The 19669-nt window shown below is 36.7% G+C and overlaps 1 protein-coding gene across 19 annotated transcripts in view; it reads left to right on the top strand.

The window, feature by feature from the left end:
- arvcfb (ARVCF delta catenin family member b) overlaps positions 1-19669 on the top strand; it is a 216249-nt gene that overhangs the window by 173488 nt on the left and 23092 nt on the right. For 17 of the 19 annotated variants that reach the window (XM_082169428.1, XM_082169419.1, XM_082169430.1 and 14 more), the window contains 4 exons: positions 1923-2040; positions 3307-3478; positions 5474-5491; positions 6900-6971. In XM_082169428.1, coding sequence (XP_082025554.1) covers positions 1923-2040; positions 3307-3478; positions 5474-5491; positions 6900-6971 — 380 coding nt within the window. The remainder of the gene's footprint in view (positions 1-1922; positions 2041-3306; positions 3479-5473; positions 5492-6899; positions 6972-19669) is intronic. The other 2 variants (XM_082169422.1, XM_082169425.1) reach the window with 1 other exon arrangement.

Here is a 19669-nt window from a genome sequence, read left to right on the forward strand (position 1 = left end):
GCTCAAAGCTACATCAGGCCGCTCCGCTCATTATCGCTCGATCAGCGCTCAACGCAGTTTGATCCGCGCTCCACTCAAATCGCCCCCCGCTCGCTCCAAAAAGGGGAAAAAAAATCTACATGTAGCCTATATCACTGTAGCTTAGACCACAGCCTTACCTCCTAAAGAACTAATGAGCAACAACAACATTTTTCAAATAGAAATGTTTTATTTCAAATGACAAATTAGGCCTATGTAAGAAGGAATATAGCCTACACAAAGTCCTGTAAAATTAAACGAATAAATGGGCCTAATAATATGAATAACAATTATATAAACAAAAATATAGCCTACATAAAAATTTTAAAAGTAAATTTACTATTAGGCCAGAATTTTGATAAGTTAACTTTTGTGCAACGCGCACGATTAAAATTTAAATGGGCTTATATCCATTGTACACACAAACTGCTGTAAAATAAAACGAATAAATGGGCCTAATAATATAAATAAAATGTATATAAACAAAAATATAAAATAAATATACATAAACGTTTTAAAAGTAGGCCTAGGCTAAATTAACTATTAGGACAACATTCTTATAACTGAACTTGTGCGCAGCGCGCAGGATTAAAATTTAAATGGGCTTGTATCAATTGTTTGCATTTTACGCTGTATTTAATTTAGGCTACACTTTAAGTTACCGTATTCAATTTGCTAACCTTTTGCTTTCTTCCCAGCGTGTTCACATATCACACTGCATGTTTTCGAGAGATGTGTCTTTTTAGATTCCAAAATTAATCTTTAGGCCTACTGACTGAAACGATGTCGTTTTCTTCTACCACATAATAGTTAGTTTTACACCTGTATGACTTCTTATTTTCCTTTTTGAAGTAGCCTACTTTTTGAACTCCATTATTGAGCCGAGTTTTGACTGAAAATAGAATCCATCTTGCAGTCATCAACAGTAGACTGAGTCAGGCTTGACTGAGCATGCTTCAGAATCTTGGTGTGCGCGGAGCGAAATTGGAGCGGGAAATAGGGCGACGCTCCATCCTTTTAAAAATGCCGCTCTGCGTTCTGTCCAAGATCCGCCCGCTTGCTCCCGCTCCACTCCGCTCACATGCAATTTTCTATGAAATACATAGGCCTACACTTTATTGGCTGAATAACTGGCGCGAAGATGACGTACGAGCTCAGTCTGCAGGTAGAGATGGAGGCGGCAAGAGAAAAGGTGAAGACTGGGGAGTGGAAGCTCCGCAAATACACAAACAGAAAGAGCAAAGTTGCCGAAATAATGAAAGATAATGACCAAAGTGCTGGCTTTGTCATGTGTATTTCTTGCTATGCATTTACTAGCCTACTTTTAAAAAATGCGGGTCAGGAAGCGGGTCGGGTACAATATTTTCTTTCTTTTTTTTTTGCGGTCCGAGTTGCGGGCGGGTTAGTTGAAAACGTCGGTCGGGTCCGGGTTGTTTATACATTGACCCGCGCATCACTGGTGGACACTATAGTGTTTTTTTTACATTTAAGCTGAATACACAGTTAGACCTTACTTTATTTGTAACTTTGTTATATTGTATTTATCTATGCTTCTAATTAAGTGTATTTGATATATATTTTACTGACTCTTCACTTGCCTTTTAATAATGTTTGAACTGTATTAGTTAGGCTAGTAGTTTTTGCTGTGACATTGAAATAATTAAAGTGTGCTTTAAGTAATAAATGGAAGATATTGGTCCCTTCAATTCCTTAACCTCTTTTTACCAGGAGCTTGTATTTACTTTTACAAGAGTAGTTTGACTAAAGTTTAACTAATTAAATTATGATTACTTTAGCTTGGCAAGCTAGAGTTTCAAAGTAGCTTCCTCAACAAAAACTTCAGCTTTTGATGTATAATCAGTAAAAATGCTTGCGCTTAATCATGCTTTTGCTATTTGCCGTAGGAATGTGAGCTCAGACGGTGCAGAGGCGCGCAGACGTTTGAGAGAGTGTGAGGGGCTGGTGGATGCCTTGCTGCATGCTCTGCTGTCTGCTGTAGGAAAGAAGGACATGGACAACAAGGTGAGTGTCTTTAGCAGAAGCTGGAGCATGGATCCATCTTTGTTTAAGCATTATACAATTTCTGTCTTAAAATTACATGCTTTAGGTCGTATGCACAAAAAAATAAAGAATAAAAAAATATATAAAAAAAATAGATATATAGATTATAATATTGATATATTTTTATCAATATTGAAATCATGGCATTAATATTTCGATTAAATATTGCATTCAATAAAATCATGCTGCCGCATTCCATCCAGAGCACCTTCTTTTCCTTCACAGTGGCGCGCTTTCGTTCCTCCCTAAGCCAAACTTAAAGGGATAGTTCCCCCAACAATGAAAATGTTGTCATCATTTACTCACCCCCAAGTTGTTCCAAACCTGTATGAGTTTCTTTTTTCTGTTGAACACAAAAGTAGATATTTTGAAGAGTGTTGGTAACCAGACAGTTACAAATGCAGTCTACTGTTGCTAAACTGTGGGATGTGCTTGATAATAAACAGTATTATTAAAAGCACATTAACCGAGAAAGAGATACTGTTCCCTAGTCGGCTTTCTGTGCGCGAACTCCGAGACCTATTTCTGTTGAAAGCTATTACTTATCCCAATACCACTGTTAGTACATCTTCCTAAATTTGTTTTTGTTCTGTTGTATTTGGTTTGTTTCTTTATTCTTATTGTTTTGCTGACGGTAACTGTTTTGAGGACTTAATACTTACATTAATTAACCTAGTATTAGTTTTTGCTGAAGTATCGATAATTGTCATGAAATAAGACTTTGACACCAATAATCATGTTAAATAATCGTGATTTCAATATTGACCAAAATAATTATGATTTTTTTTCTATTATCAAGAAAGTGGATATCTACTTAGTGGATATGTTTATGCCACTGACCCCATGATCTTAACTTGAAACAGAGGGATCTTGTATCATCTTGACAGAGTGATAATTTGTGATAATGACTGCCTTGCTGCACATTATCCCACTTGTTACTTGGCTACTTCTGAAATAAATAAATAAATGAACAAAATATTGATCTGAGTGTAAATAGTTGATGAGACATGAAACCAGCACAGCTACGTTGTCATTGTCATTTTATTATTATAAAATTATTATTATTAAAATGTTTATTTACTCTTTATTAGACAAATGGTCACATTTATATTATACTTAAATTTTTTTAGATGTTTTAACATATCTTTTATATTATAATATAAATGTTTAAGGTCTTTTTCCCTCTATATTTCATTCTTTCAATATTTCTCTCTCGCTGTCTCTTAGTCTGTGGAGAATTGTGTTTGCATCATGAGGAACCTGTCTTACCACGTGCACAAGGAGATTCCAGGGGCTGAGAAGTTCCAGGACCCCTCGGCTCTTCAGGCTCCCGGCTCTGCTGGCACTCAGAGGAAGAAGAAAGATGACGCAGGCTGCTTCGGAGGAAAGAAGGCCAAAGGTCATTATTGAATTCTTCTTCATCTCATCTATGTGCTTTATACTTCTAAAACAGTACTGAGCACCTTTATATCACTGAGCCTTGATCATCAACAGCCGGATTCTTCAATCAGCAGCAGGTCCATGGAGGGCAGTATGATCCTAGCATTTACACAACATCATAAATAGCAGTGCAGGCAGATAATAGGAAGCTAAATGATGCTTGAGTCTATTTGTTTGGCCTGTGCTCTATTGTGGCTCATGATTCATAACTGGAGTGTGTGTCTGGGGTATCAATGTTGAATCAATATTCATCTTTAAATGGATGTGGGTGTAGGTTCAGTGTCTGTGGTGCTACACTGTCTGAAATGAATCAGTTCTTCCAGACAATGCACTTGTGTTGTCCAGGTACTCGTTCTAAATACAATGCCAGGAGAGCTGATTGATTTCCAGGTTCCAGCTGATTATTTTTTTTTTTTTCTATTTCTTGTATTAGTTATCCAGATTTTTGTTCTCTCAAATTAAATGATGAGAGAACTCTTGAATATATTAGTGATCTGAATTAGCGAATTGATTCTCGAACAGACCTATAGGGGAACTCATCAAACAACCTGAAGGAGCAAAAAAGCAAGAATGTGCTTAAACCACTAAGATGACAACATTGATGGCATACTGTGCCTCGTGAGGTTTGTTTATCTATCAGTGGCCCTGCAGATGTACTTTGAAAATGCAACTGATCTATATTTGCACCAGAAAACAAAAATTAAGAGATGTTTTCCCAGCAAGCTATTTAGACAGATCCCTGGTCCCAGCAAAATCTTACCTGAGTTAAAAGGCATCATTTAGTCTTGTTCACAAAACACATAAAGTTTAGGTGGCCACGTTGGCTTGGTTTTAGCACCACTATCATGTTAGAAATGATAGAAAATTGGTTTGCACTGTATTTGTTTTTAATTATTAAAGTGTGTTGATGTCATACAGGCTGGCATTCAAAAATTTGGGGTCAGTATTTTATTTTAAAGAAATGAATGATTTTATTCAGCAAGGATGCATTCATTTGAGCAAAAGTTACAGTAAAGACATATATATACACACATGTACATGCATGTCTCATTATATTATTAACCTTTTACCAAAATCAAATCAAATAGAGTTATAAGGTTTTTCACCAGCAAATTTCGGAGAATTTCAGACATACGTGTTTTGTCAGTCATTAGAATGGCCACATCCGAGGCAAGTAAGTGCATTGCAATATTTTCATCTACTTAGGTCATAAAGATATTATTGCAGCTACTGTAAATTGGCACTCAGTTTTGTTTTTGTTTTTTATCTTATGCTTCTTCTTTTTTTCTCTTATGCTGAGTGAAAAAAACATTTCACAAACATTTAATAAAATTGTAATGACCCCAAACTTTTGAACGGTAGTTCTTTGTGTTTTCACTTAGCAGTAATGATCCTCAGCACTCAGAGGTGACAGACATTCATAAGACTATGCTATTAAACTGAATGAGTTGATTTTCAGGTGGTTAGCTTAATAATCCTGACTTTGACATCAGTAAATTTCTTAGCCAGATTTTCTTGAAACAGTTTATCTACCATCACAGTAGTTGACCTGAAAGAGAAAACTGTCCGTAGAAGACTGATTATGCAAATGCCCACTATAGCAACCCAGCAGCAACTCTGAGAATGCAGCGCACACTTGTGTTACATTATGAATTGTTCTGACACATTGCAAAACACAATGGTGCATGGAATATGTGAATATTCTAACTTTCTTGTAACCATTTAGTGAATTTGCTCCAAAGAGCTGTGCAACATGATTAACTCTTTTTCACTTGAGAGAACTGAGGGAACTGACTCTCTCCTAAACCTTATATTTTTTTAAACGCTCTATTCTTTCCTATGTACTTTTAAGTGGTTCACAAATAAGTTCTGTCTGCTTTAATACACACACACTCTGAATCTCCTCTCTTCTTCCCCTGCCTGCTTTTTTTCCTTATTGATATTGCTGCTGTAGAGGAATGGTTTAATCAAGGTGAGTGTCTCTTCCTGCTTTTCCTCTGTCTGTCTGTTTTTCTCAGCATACACTCACTAATACATCCCTATATCTTTATCAGAATAAAATTGTCATCGCTGGCCCTTTTGCACTCTTTCAACTTTCATTCTTAAACGTTCCTCTCTTCAAGGAAATGTCAAACCGATTTACCGATTTAGCCAGATGGCATAGATGTCTGCGTGTCTGTTAGCGAGGCCTGGCTTTTACATTTTTTCTTCTTGCCCATTGCTTAAAAGGGATAGTTCACCCAAAAATGTCATTATTTACTCACCCTCATGTTAATCTAAACCTGTATGATTTTTGTTTTCTTGCATAGAAGACTAAAGGAGATGTTTAACAGAACGTTCACAGCTTTTTCCATACAATGAAAGTGAATGTTGACCAGAGGCTGTCAAACACACACAGTAAAAATGTAAAAAAGTGCCATAGTGCAGTCCGTGTGATATTATCTACAAAAGGTGCATGCAATATCTTTGTCTGCAAAAAAAACAAACAAAAAAAAAGAATCCTATGCTAAATGAGCACTGTATTTTGTTTTATTTATTAGTTAAAATATTTATAAATCTTTAAAATTGATTTCAACACTGCATAAAACATTAAGACTTGTTTTCATAAATTGTATCTTGTCTTGTGCACAGATTTAAAAAAAAAGATTTTAGGTTTTGAAAAAGTGCAAAAATAAATCTGTCAGTATCTTAAGTTGCTTCTCAAGTAAATGTATCTTGTTTTTTTTGTTTTTTTAAAGGAAAATAAATATTAAAAAAAGATTAATTAATCAATGTAATTCATTCCTTCATTGAATAATTCATTCAGATACTGAACAATTCACCAAAATATTTAATTTGTAGCAATAAGATGTTAAATGCTTCAATGAAAGATTTTCACTGAAAAATGGCTTTGGTTTTGGTCTTTTCCTGTAATATTGTGGCTTCAGAGAACTTAATATGTAGTGTGTTTGAGTCATGTGGACTATTTTTAAAATGCTTTTTGTTGTTTTTGGAGCATGTCAAATATGTTTGGAACAATATGAGGGTGAGTAAATAAAGGCAGAACGTTCATGTAGATTAACTGTCCCTTTAACATGTTCTCTGTGTGTGATAGTGGAGTAGTGTTCATTACTTCACTCCGTCCTCCATGACAAAAGTTTTGCATTTTTAATGGGGGGGTTCCACTCTTGGGAGCTGGTGTCAAGAGTTTGTCTCTGCATATCTGTGTAGTAGCTAGATTTATGTGTGGCACGTCTGTGACTGTGTATGTTTCTGAGACTTGGGTCTATTTGACATTTTCATACCAGTAAATTCCATCTCTTATAGAGTGACACTTACAACTGCTCTCTCTGTCTCGATCTCTCACGCTCTCTCACTCTGCCTTCTCCTTCTTCACTTAGGGAGGAAAAATGGAGAGCATGACAAAAACTATGACACGTTGGACCTACCCAAGCGCACAGAACCCACTAAAGGTACGTCTTTATTTGACATCACCGAATTATTACATCTTTAAGCTGCCACTCTTCTGAAAAAGGGACAGGAAAAGACCTGACTCTGGTCTCTCTCAAAAAGAGAGAAATCTAGTCATGGAAGGCATGTGAAGTGAATTCCAGTAAGATACAGTCTAAAAATAGCCCTCTTTAGTATAAACTGTACTGTACCGAGGGTTGTACTACACAAAATTATGGGAAATGAAGCTCTTTTCCAAAACTTAGTGAGCTGCAGTATTCTAAGGTATCATCACAAGCACACTACTGTGAAATCTATTCCAAAAGTTAGGCTTCTTAATGATACCTTGATTTGACAAATTTACAGTAAAGGCAATCCCAGAATGTGTCATGACAAGCTCAAAAATGAGAGAAATGCACTACCGTTCAAAAGTGACAGTAAAGACCTTTGCTTCAATGCTACGAAAGATTTTTATTTCAAATAAGTGCTGTTCTTTTAAACTTTCTATAAATTACCATTTAAAAGAATGGAAAATTTAGCATTTTATTTTAAGCATTGTGTCATTACAGCATCAGAAACATTTTAGAATATTTAGGATTAAATTGACATGCATCAAAACAATTTGTTGACAATTTTTTGTTACATGCTATTTGTTTAATGTTTGTTTAATGAAGATAATCGTTGGTGCTGACATGGCATAAAATAACTATATATTAAAAAAAACAACATCTATTGCGCTAGAGCTGCTGCAGATTCCAAATAAGTCGCTTACAAGGTTCCAAGTCTGTTCGGATGCTTCATTAGTAGGCTGTAGGCAGTGAGCTTACTAGGTTTTGAAGCAGAGCTTCGGTTTGCACAAAGTGCATTGAGTGCACATAAGGATACAGAGATCCTCTGGGAATCCCAAGTATCAGGTAACAATATTCTTCTGCCGAGGCCTTTTATCATTATGACAAACACAGCCGTTATCCTCAGTGGCAGAGTGCTAAATAGTCAATGTATTTTAGTGCAACTGATATCCTTGACCAAGTCCATCCAAGTAGAATGAGGCTGATTTACCCTCAGAAACACACCAGATTGAGACCGTTCTGGTTTAAACCATCTGTGTGAGAGATGGATATTCAAACCTTGTCAGCAAATTAATCATACGGCATGCAGGTTAAGGGAGAATTTAGACAAGACGTGTTGCAATGTAGTGAAACAGAACAGGGGTCTCGAGACTAGACTTGATGTCTTAAACCCTGAAAAACAGCAGTCTGTGTGGCAATGGCCATAGATGTCCGTCTCTATTTACACCCCCTCAACAGTCATCAGGGAGCCACTCAATACCTCTTTCCCTCTGACAGACTGGGATCTAGGATCATTTTACCTTTGAGCTCTACTTAGTGGGAGAGGAAAATGTTTTATTGAGGCTCATTTTTTATGTATTACTATAGATGAGCCACAAAGAGGGATGAAAAATGAATCATTTTTAGATGACCTGATTTATTTTTCTATGAGTCTGAGAGGAAGATATTTGCTTGTGAAGACATCCCATTAAAGAGGAGAAATACTGTTTACTGATCTCCCACTCATGAGAGGACCATTATTTGTGTTGTCGGGCTGTAAAAGATAAAGATAAAGGTGAATGAATAAATAGGAATAATGCTAAATCAAATGTAGTCATCAAGCTTTAGTAGAGAGGTTCACATGTGGAAGTGGAAGAACAGTAGCTCATGAGCAGACCCATAAGGAATCTGCAGAGTTTGTCTGCACTGCAATTCTTTGTTCTTTCTTGAATCCATGAGAATGGATGAATTATCAAACAATTTAATACATACATTTGTATATAATATTTATTTGGTCTTTCTTGAGTCCATGAAGATGGATGAATTATCAAACAAAGTTATATGTACAGTTGTATTTAAGATTTGTGGCTGAAAAATGGAATATAAACAACATTTTTAAAGCTCTTTCATTTGGTCTTTAAGATTTTGCTTTAAATTGATAAATAGTGACAGTAAAGAAAAGTAAAGTAAATAAATATTTCAGTAAAGAACATATGTCAAAGAAATTATTTTGAACTTTGTTCATCAGATAATCCCCCCAAAAATGTTTCAAAGTTTATGTAAGAAATGATTGACATCGGGCCGTTGAATTGTTTAAAAAATAATGCACACCCGTTTACAAGTGGTAATGCGTGAAGCAGCAGAGCGGCCGTTACTAGAGGTTCGGGTTTGTAACTAAAGAAAAACAAAAGAAAAAATATATACAAACACAACAACACGGCATCAGTGAGAGGAACTTCAGTGCAGCTGGACTAACTTTTAATCAGAGGACGGCGCTGAAACCAACAGCTGTCAATGCCACTCTCTTCATAACTCGGACTGAGAAGGATATATTTGTGTAAATAGTTGTGCAATACTTGAAGTTCGAAGTTTGGGATCCAAAAGGAATTTATGTTACTGTTACACCTGTTCACCCAGCAAACTTTCATAATTGGTAAGTACTGTACGTGCTTTTTCTGTTTTGCTTTTGTGTGCTGACTGCTGAGGGAGCCGCTGTGCTTTGATGAAACTGCGTTTATTTACATATATTTGATTAATGACTGTTGCATGCAATCCTAAAAATACAGAATTTTGCAAAAAGTTATTTGTTGTGAGAAACCAATTTCGGTTTGGGTCTGGTTCGGTCTTAAATTTTAACAGTTCCATTCGGGTCGGGTCCAACCATCTTGGGTACGGACCGGGTTCGGGCTTCAGTTTAAAGCCTGTGCAGACCTCTATCCGTTACACCTCAGGTGTGCATAATTCTTCTAATAATTCAACAGCCCGTACTCTGAGTCAATTATTCCGCTTATATTAGAGTTGCCACACCTCAAGACATTAATAGGTTTTATTTCAAGACATTTATGAGGTTTTTGTACTTAAAACCCTCTTGTGTATCTAATTTCTTGTGTATCTTTCAAAATGAAGCTTGGCCATTGATATGCAGACTAATGCAGTTTTTAGAGAGAGAGAAAATAACTAAGCGCATGAGTTACCGGTGCAGCTCTCAACAGTGTTTGGCAGCAGCGTCTCTACTAAGTAAGTTTACTAAACTGTAAGTTTAACTGCTTCAAGAACAGCAATGTTACTACCTCGCCACTGAGAAATGTCATGTAGCTTTTCTGTTGCGAATCTATTTTACTGATAAAGTCGCGGGGCAGCGATGACAACTTTCTGTGTACGGGAATGTTTCCACCTGTGTGTCTGTTCTGTATGTGTGTGCTTTTGTATTGGAGAGCGTGAGAAAGAGAGTGTGCTTTCCATAGATAATTAAACGCAATTTTGTGGGAAATATTTTGTCATTTTTATCCTATGATCAATGTCTTTGTGGATTTCAGAATATTACTGTTGCATTATATCAAATAATGCTGTATTGGTAAGCAGGAGACGGTAGTGGTAGTGTACGTTTCTACACATTTTTAGGTTTAAAACACTTTAGTACATCTTGACTCCATAGGTGTTACAATCCTGCGGAAATCTGCAGTGTTCTCTGTGGACACAGATTCTGTGAGAGCCTGCTCAAAGGTTTGTGTGTCTGTGTGTGAATGTGCTGACTATTGCAGAACTACTAGCCTACTAGTCTACTGGTGTGTGTTTTCACTTTTCTCACACAGCTTTGAGTCCAGTTGACCCTCCAGACACAAACAACAGTCATGTATTAGTTTGTAAATATTTTAAGGGACTTTGTTTTCGCAGAACATTTGATATTGAGTGTTGCACAAAGTAAATAATAGATGTTGGTCAGGAGATTGAAGGAGCAGTTTCAGCTGTTCAATAGCAATAGCATTTTCATGTCTCACTTCAATTAGCCTCTATCTCATTAACATGCAAAATGGGGATTACTGATCTAGATTACAATTAATTTTGATGGTTTATCGATGTAAGCTGATTTTACCTTTTTATAGCAAGTCAAGCAAGCAATTCAATTCAATTCAATTCAAATTTATTTGTATAGCGCAATACATATTGTTTCAAAGCAGCTTTACAGAAAGTGCATTTCCGAAATGTACATAGAAAAATACAGTTAGTTAATCATTTAATCAGTTTATTCATTTAGGGCATTACATATTGCCAGCGTTGAGTCGTCTCTTCACAGGCGTCGAGTCGTCTCTTCACGGGTTTTGGGGCATCTGAAGTTCCCATGAGAGGCTGGATACAAACTGGAGCTGACGAAAGCAGATGAGCTTTGCGCTACAAACTTATACTTGCGCCACAAATTATACCTAAAGTATGATTCAAATGGGACGTAAATGAAAAACACCCTCTCCTCATCCACTTTGCATAGTTTTAATTATGTCCTTTCATCACACCTATTATATTCTGTAAAAAAAACATATTTATTAGCATTTATTTATAGGCATCTGAATTCACTGGGCTTTGTGTTTCCTGTAGACATAAGACATAAACCTGCACTTGTTTGAACAGGAAAAATAATCTCTTTGCTGAGAAGTAATGAATACACAAGGATTCACATTTGTCCATGAGAATAGGATTAGGGTTGAGAAAAGGCAGGAATCAGATGAATAGTAAGTCTGATCTGATGTCAGATGGGGATTAAGATGCAATAAATAGAACAGGGTAACTGAGTTTGCATCTATTCTGAGCCTCTCTCTCTGTGTGATATATCCATACATCATAACCGTGTGCTTGAGAGGCTGCTGTGACAGCTAAGAGTATTGAGGGATTTTGGTCGCTTAGCTAAACCTGAGACGCACAGCCATGGTTTATTCACTGAGCATCTTTGTTGCGTTTTATGCCTCGATAATTTGATTTCAAAGAGGACCTGTTGGAAAACTACACGCCATTAAAGAAATAAAGGCTTCTCACCGCATGGAAAAAGAGACAGGAGAGAATTAATTAAGGATTCTGAGGGAGATGAGAATGACAGTGAGGGCACAATGTTTTTTTTTTCCAAAATACTATGAGCTCGCTGTCTACTGCCTACATAGGCAGCTGACTTCTGAGGCTGTTTCCTAATTATGTTGTATAATTGTAGTGTTATTGTATAATTGTTTTTATTAAATGTTTTAAACTATTATAAATTATTTTAAATGACGATATTAAAGTTTTCGTCTGAGAAAGAATGTGAACGCAGTGCTAAAGAAAGTGAAAAGAACGTGCGAGTAAATGAGGGAGAAAAGAAAGTTAAAGGAAAGTTGATAGATGGAAGTCGTAAGAAGATTGAAGGTTAAAAGAAGGTTGAAAGATTTAAGTCTTAAGGGAATCCTTTTGAAGGAAAGATCTATAATAATCTTTAATTCTTATTTTTTTATAAGTACTGTATTTTATTTTATTTTTCTAAACTGTTTTAATTATTCTTATTTCTTTTTATTATTTTAATTTCTTCTATATAAAGCACTTTGAATGGCCATTGTGTATGAAATGTGCTATATAAATAAACTTGCCTTGCCTTGCCTTGCCTATATATATATATATATATAAATTACATAATGTTTCCCACTAAGCTCATTGAAATGGATTCTGAGTCATTTCAGTAGGAATGCATGAAATCAGGGATTTCATGTTCAAATTCAAGTTGGTCACATGGATTAAGTGTGTTGACCAACATAACGCTGCTTGATTTGAAAGTGACTCCTGTATGAGCTGTGCTTCATACATTGCTACAATATTGACAGTAGGCAACCTTGATGTGACCTCTAATGTCATGAGTGTGCCTATGATCCTTTAAAAGCAGTTCACTGGGTTGTGGAGCAGAGCTAATGAGTACATGTTCTTTGGTGTTAACTGAAATGGCATTTACTATGCTATAGAGGTTACAGAAGGTGACTATTAATACGCCTATTGTGTTTCTTAGCTCTTAATTTAAACAATGCAGTGAAGCCATTGTTATATTCCATAAAACCACCATAACAAAGTCTTGTGAGAGATGATGACACTGAATTAATTACATGTCATTGTTTTCCCCTTCTCTGGCTTATTGCTTTTTTTAAGCCCTCTGATTCCCATAACATGGTGACATCAGGTGGAGGAAATGATGATGAATCATGTTGACTGTGTTCCGCTGTGGTTCCTCCTGCCCCTGAGCAGCACGCTTTACACAGAGTCCAACTTGTTTACAGATGAAAATTCTAAAATGAAAACCTAAGCTTTATTCCAAAGCCTATTGAGCTGAATTGCTGTCTGCTCTTTAGGTGGATACGTAAAGGCAGTATCCTATTCAAAATAGTACATTTTAAGTGACTGATATGGAAACAGCTTGCATGAAGCGCACTGGTGACTAGACTCACAATTGAATTTTTTTTTATGTTAGCATTTTGCGAAGCTAATTACTACACTATAATGACCATAAAGGACACAAAAATGTTGTGAAATAGTCAAATTTCAATTATAATAAAGTAGATGCTTTATAGATAAATGAATGAAAGCTTATTTATGATTTTTCTCTTTTCACCTTCGAGGATTTTGTTTTCATGTTCATAATCGTGTAGCTGTGAAAAAAAAAAAGTTGTACATAAAACAGATTATTGGATTACATTTGACAAGAAAATACTATTGCAGTCTTTCTACCTCAAAATTGCATGTTTAATTCAACGTGTAGATTGCCGTTTCTTCGTAATTATTTGTCAAATTTAGCAATTTTCTGAGTGAAAATAATTTCAAAGGAAAACATACACCAAATTTTGTTTAAATTAAAATTTTCCGCCTGTTTCACTATTTCTGCATTTATCACCTGAATTGTTAGTGGTTTGTGCATAAGAAAGATTTTGTGTTGAAACTGAAGTGGCTGTTTAGTGAAGTTGCTTAGTGCCATCTCAGCAGCTTCTAATAAATTCATCCTTTGTGTATTTGCCTGTTGATTAGAGTGTAGTAATACCTTTTAGAGCTCCCTGTTCAAGACTTTTTAATTATAGAGATTCATCTTTTTTTCATTGTAGAATTTTCATCACAAAATACAAGGGGTTGTTTGTACATTAGACTAGTTCTCCCGAGGTAATACAACACATACAGGCCATACGCTTTCTTAGTCTTCTCCTGAAGAGATGTGTGTGCCTTTCATTGCATTGCTCCATATCTCATTTAATTTGCCTCTGTTGCCTGTTGACAGCTCGCCCGGTATGGAGATTTACGTGTTCTCCAAACAGAGCTGAGCGGTACAGACGGCTCACTTATGAACAGCATCTTGCCATCGTGCCTGGCGGCTGTGTTGTTGAACCCACCATTGAATTTAGAGAGCTTCTTAACAAGAACAACATTCTTAATTGGGATGTTTTACAGCAATCTACACTTGAGAAATCCATTTGTGTTATCCGTTCGAGTCCTCCATTAGGAAACTGTCTCTGCTGGGATTAGATATTCGGCTCTAAATCTGAAGCTGCCATATTTTTCACTGATGTTTTGTTAATGAACTCGAGCTCTCTACCGATGTCCCTGTTTATCAGAGCTGTACATTTCACATTTATGCTGACATGCTTCATCTGGCCCTCGTTCTGTCAACACTGTCTTTCTCCCACATGCTGTGAGACGCCTCGGTGACTTTGAAATAAAAAAGAAAATCTGAAAAGGACTTCTGCACTGCGTAAAAACATTTTCTCATATCAGCATAACATACATAATGATAACATCAGTATTTCAGTCGTTTTCCAGTAAAAATGTCTAAACATCCTTTGTTTATTCATCTTTTTTATGTATCTTTTTTCTTGTAAATTACTTAGCAACTTGTGTAAGGTAAGATTAATTTTCACAGTATATATCTTGAAATAAATTTTATATTTTAATATCTTTATTTAATAATTGTATTATTCTTGCCGGTTATCATAAACTACCCTCATTATGAGTAAAATGTGTGCTTATAACAAGATTATTCTCAAAAAAAAAACTCATCTTAATATGCTTCTCAAATAAATGTATCTTTTTTAGGGATATTTTGATAGTTTTCTTGAAAATTAACTTTAATACTTAAATTTTTGCTGTGTAAATCTCAAATATAAAGACTTGACTTTGGATTGGAATGGATTAAAGGGATAGTTCACTTTGAAATTAATTTTTGGTATGTTTTAGCTTACCTCAAGGACATCCAAGATGTAGGTGTCTTTTTTTCCGCAGTAGTTTCAATTTTTATATTTTTAGGTCAAACCGTTCTTGTCTGTCAGTCATATAATGCAGGTCTATGGTCACGGTCTCAAAACACATGCACAGAGTCCAAATTAAAACAATTCCCCGTCGTCCAAATTAAACAATTCCCCATCGTAAGTACACATTGATGGCCTAAGACATGAAACGAGCGGTTTGTGTGAGAAAACGAACAGTATTTATATCGTTTTTACCACTTATACGCAGCCATGTCGAAGTGCTCTGATCTGACGTGTGCGCAGACTGGTGCATAGACATATACACACTAGATGTCGCCTTGTCTACGGCAGTTCATTGAACGAATGTCTTTAAGGCGACATCTAGTGTATATATCTATGCACCAGTCTGCGCACACGTCAGATCAGAGCACTTCGACATGGCTGCGTATAAGTGGTAAAAACGATATAAATACTGTTCGTTTTCTCACACAAACCGCTCGTTTCGTGTCTTAGGCCATCAATGTGTACTTACGATGGGGAATTGTTTAATTTGGACGACGGGGAATTGTTTTAATTTGGACTCTGTGCATGTGTTTTGAGACCGTGACCATAGACCTGCATTATGACTGACAGACAAGAACGGTTTGACCTAAAAATATAAAAATTGAAACTACTGCGGAAAAAAAGACACCTACATCTTGGATGCCCTTGAGGTAAGCTAAAACATACCAAAAATTAATTTCAAAGTGAACTATCCCTTTAAGTTAGTTTGAAAGCATTTTAATTTATTACAGAGAACAAGTTGTATTGAAAAAGGACAATCATTCCACCCCGTCTGGGTAGTGTTAAGTTTCCATCCTCTTGCAGTATCTTCATCCGCCCATGTGGAATGTAGCAGCCAGATCATGTCACAAACAGTACTGTGTCAAAAGTCACATACTCTTGATAGTGGACTGTGAGTAAAAACAAAATCACACGAAGATGACTGCAGCTGCTCATCATCATAGTCTAGTTGGAGACACACACCGAAATGCTTACTTTAGTACCCATTAGGTGGTCTTAATGTAGTTTAACAGTTACCCAGTTCTTCTCAAAGATACACATATCTTGGCAGCTTGCCTTTCATGTTCTGAGTCTGGGGTGATGAAAAAAAATCTGAATTTTCTGGGTGTACGCCAGAGATGCCACCCATGGAGGTGCCAGTCTATGTAAGAAAACTGGCAGTGGCATCCTGTCGCTTGCCAATCATTATACCACCCGCTGATGACAATATTGATTCTATTGTACCACAGCTCGTGATCAACAAAAAACAGCAGCTTTTATGTGGCCTGGTGCTGAGAGGCAGTACGAGACACAGAGAGAGTGAGTCGTGGAAAGAATCAGGATGTTTTCAAAGCCTTTCTGAGCAGAAATGCTGATCTTTGAACTGTATTTGAATATGAAAGTTGTGCAGGTTTGCGCCATTTGTATTGCAGTGATGAGGAGAAAAGCCGACAGTGATTGCTTTGATTTTAAATCCAGAATTAAAATTTGATAATTGGAGGGACCTATGACCAAAAGGGGCCTGTGTCCATGTGTTGGTAAAAGTCATTGTCTTAGTGATGACCAGGCAATATCACACCATGCCTGGGCCTCTGGGTCACCAGGGCTTTGTACAAAACCTGAGAAATTATTAGAAAAAAATACAATATACAGTAGAGAGAACTGATGAAGTCGCATCAGACCCTCTAAATGTTTGAGTGACAAACTAAGATCGGGTTGACATATTTTTTTATCCCAGTGTTTTAACCGCTATAAAAACTCTTGTTTCTTTGGCTACAAGGCTGTCAAACTCTTACTGCAAGGAACACGACTGTGTGATTGTTCTTGATGTGGGTATCTTTTTATGCAGCTTCACCTGTATTAGCCAAAACAAATTTCCCTTAAAAACAGATTGTTATTATGTTAAAGTTATGTTAAGATATCTTCACCTGATTGATTTTTGCAATCAGCATAGATCCATCCTTTACTGCCAATGGCATCCCACTGTGTGCAGATCAGTGGTTGGTTGGTGGAAAGAATACAAATGTGATGGCGCTGTTGAAAGAAAAATATGAATTCATAAATGTCAATTTTTCATTATTTTCAACTTATGATTTAGACAGTTATGAAAAATATGTACAATTTCTACCAAGACATAAGCAGAATATTTTCATGAAATATGTTCTTGGGTATATCTAAAGCTCACTTGAATACAAAAGTCTTCAAAGTCTATAAAACTTGTCTGTTAAGTCATTGACTAACTAAAAGTTTTGAACGCAGCCCCGGTGCATTTCAAAAGTTTTGGGTATTAGAGGTTTTAATGTTTTTTTAAAGAAGTCTCTTATGCTCACAAAGGCTGCATTTATTCATCCTTGCTGATTGAAAGTATACATTAAAAAAAAAAAAAAAAGGTTTTGACTTTTGAGAGAAGAAATAGCAGTAGGCTGAATTTGGAACATCATACTATCATACTATTTCTATATCTGCCATATAAAATGTACAAAACGTAACTTAAAATACTTATTTTTTGCAGTGTAAATCCCAAATATGAAGACTTGACTTTGGATTGGAATGGATTAATTTAAAGTCTCTTGTGCTCACAAAGGTTGCATTTATTCATCCTTTCTGAATGAAAGTATTAATTTCTTTTCTTTCTTTTTTTTAAACACTTTGAGAGGCGTAGCAGCAGTAGGCTGAATTCGGAACAGCATACTAGCATACTACTTTTACTATTTCTGCCATATAAAATGTACAAAAAAGTAGTATTTTAGAATGCTGTTCTGAATTCAGCCCTAGATTAATGGTAGCAGAGGCAGGGAGCAATAAGGTTCAGGTGCACCTGATCAAGCTCTTCCAGCAGTGTTGTCACACCTCACTTTTTGGCCACTGGACTTGAGTCATCGATGGGCATGCAGGGTCTATTATGGTTTGAGTGAAGGTGAATTATCTATCATGGCTCCCAGATTTGGGATTTGGGCAGTCACCTGATCCCAGATCAGCCTAATATCTTGAAAGAGCCTGCAAATAGCACTTGCCAAAAGGCCACAGACAGCTTAATGATGGATGTAATAGATGATATGCATCATTACGCATGTGTTATTGTTTGTGAAAACAAATCCAGCAGACAGTGTCTAATGGGTACGTGATGGGTCCAGGTACAGTGCATGTGAAAATGAGCTAGCCATTGTCCACTGTAAAAACTCATCAGTAAATGATTTGTTTGGGCTTGTTTTTCAATGTCTATTATTTACGAAAACCTATTAATTAATAATGCTGTTCAATTATTGTACTATAGAGTCTAGCTGAGTAGACGAGGGCTTGTGCATAATATTGCCCAGCGTATGTACGTGATGCAGAAAACCATTCTTCACTGGCCTAATGGCTTAGGCAATAATTACAGGGCTGAATTAAACTACCGGGAGGGAATAGAGTGAGATTTACCCTCCCATCAGGGCCTTTGTGTGCTGCTTTTCAGCCAGAAGAGGATGTTTCTGTTTCTCAGAGAGATGCTTTACACACACACACACACACACACATACTTGAATGCAATTAGGCACAGATTACTAGGCAAACCGTCAGTGGCGTCTACATAAAAAGAGCTGCCAGCCTTTATTGTTTCCTGTTTTGCAAACATGCCATTTTATAAATGAACTTTTTAAAGTGAAAACTACTGTCATTTGCAAAATGCTGGAGCGAGAAGAGGAAGACAGAGCGTGTCTGAGGACTGGGCTTTATTCCTGAGATTATAATTTCTGGCACACACTGGCCAGGTTTTTTTGTGCCAGTGAAAAATTAGGCGTCAGAGGACTTGTGGATGCGAGATGAAGACCCAGGGAAAAAAGAAAAGATGTAGAGCATGTGAAAGAGAGAGAAACGGGGAGCGTGTGATTATTTATCATGTGCTCGAGTATGGGATGGCAGGAAGGTGGGTCGTGAAGAATGGGATATGACATCAAGCCTGCAAAGGGACATCCTTCTCCAGGCAAAGCAGATCAGACACATCATCCGCTACCGACATCCCTGCAATGACTCAAACAAGCCTAACAAAGACACTATGCAGCTAGAAAGAGAGAGAGGGTGTAAGGGAGAAACAGAGAAACAGATGAAGGTTTGAGGAGGAGGATTGCAAACAAAAAATAGAGACTGCAAGACTGCTGCTGTTGCATAAACACAATTTAAACTCTGTTGCTCTGTTCCAAAGGTTAGTAAGCTGCCTACAGAGTCAGCATCTTAAAGGACAAGTTCGGTATTTTACACTTAAAGCCCTGTTTACAGATCGTATCTGATGAAATAGAACGGTTAAGATTAAAATTTGGACACATGCTGCTGTCCCGAGAATTTTAGGTTTATTTCGCTTCCCTCCCCCACCCCCACAATGGTTGTCTATATGCACTGGAAGATTCCGTCCTAAAAACACATTAAACTTTCGTTTACAAAGACGTGAAACTCACCGAGTGGTCAGGGGTGTTCACTGATATGTTCCATCAAAAATCGCTGAAAAAGATGCATTCCAACAGGTTTTATCGTAGTTTTTGTCCAACTCCATTGACTTGCTGTGAGACCGCAGCACCTTTACGGTATTACTCCGCCGCTTCTTCTTCTGCTTCTTCTGTGTATTCAATGAAATGCCCGTGGTTTGCTTGC

This window comes from Leuciscus leuciscus, assembly GCF_965113295.1.
Source record: "Leuciscus leuciscus genome assembly, chromosome: 5".
Taxonomy (NCBI): domain Eukaryota; kingdom Metazoa; phylum Chordata; class Actinopteri; order Cypriniformes; family Leuciscidae; genus Leuciscus; species Leuciscus leuciscus.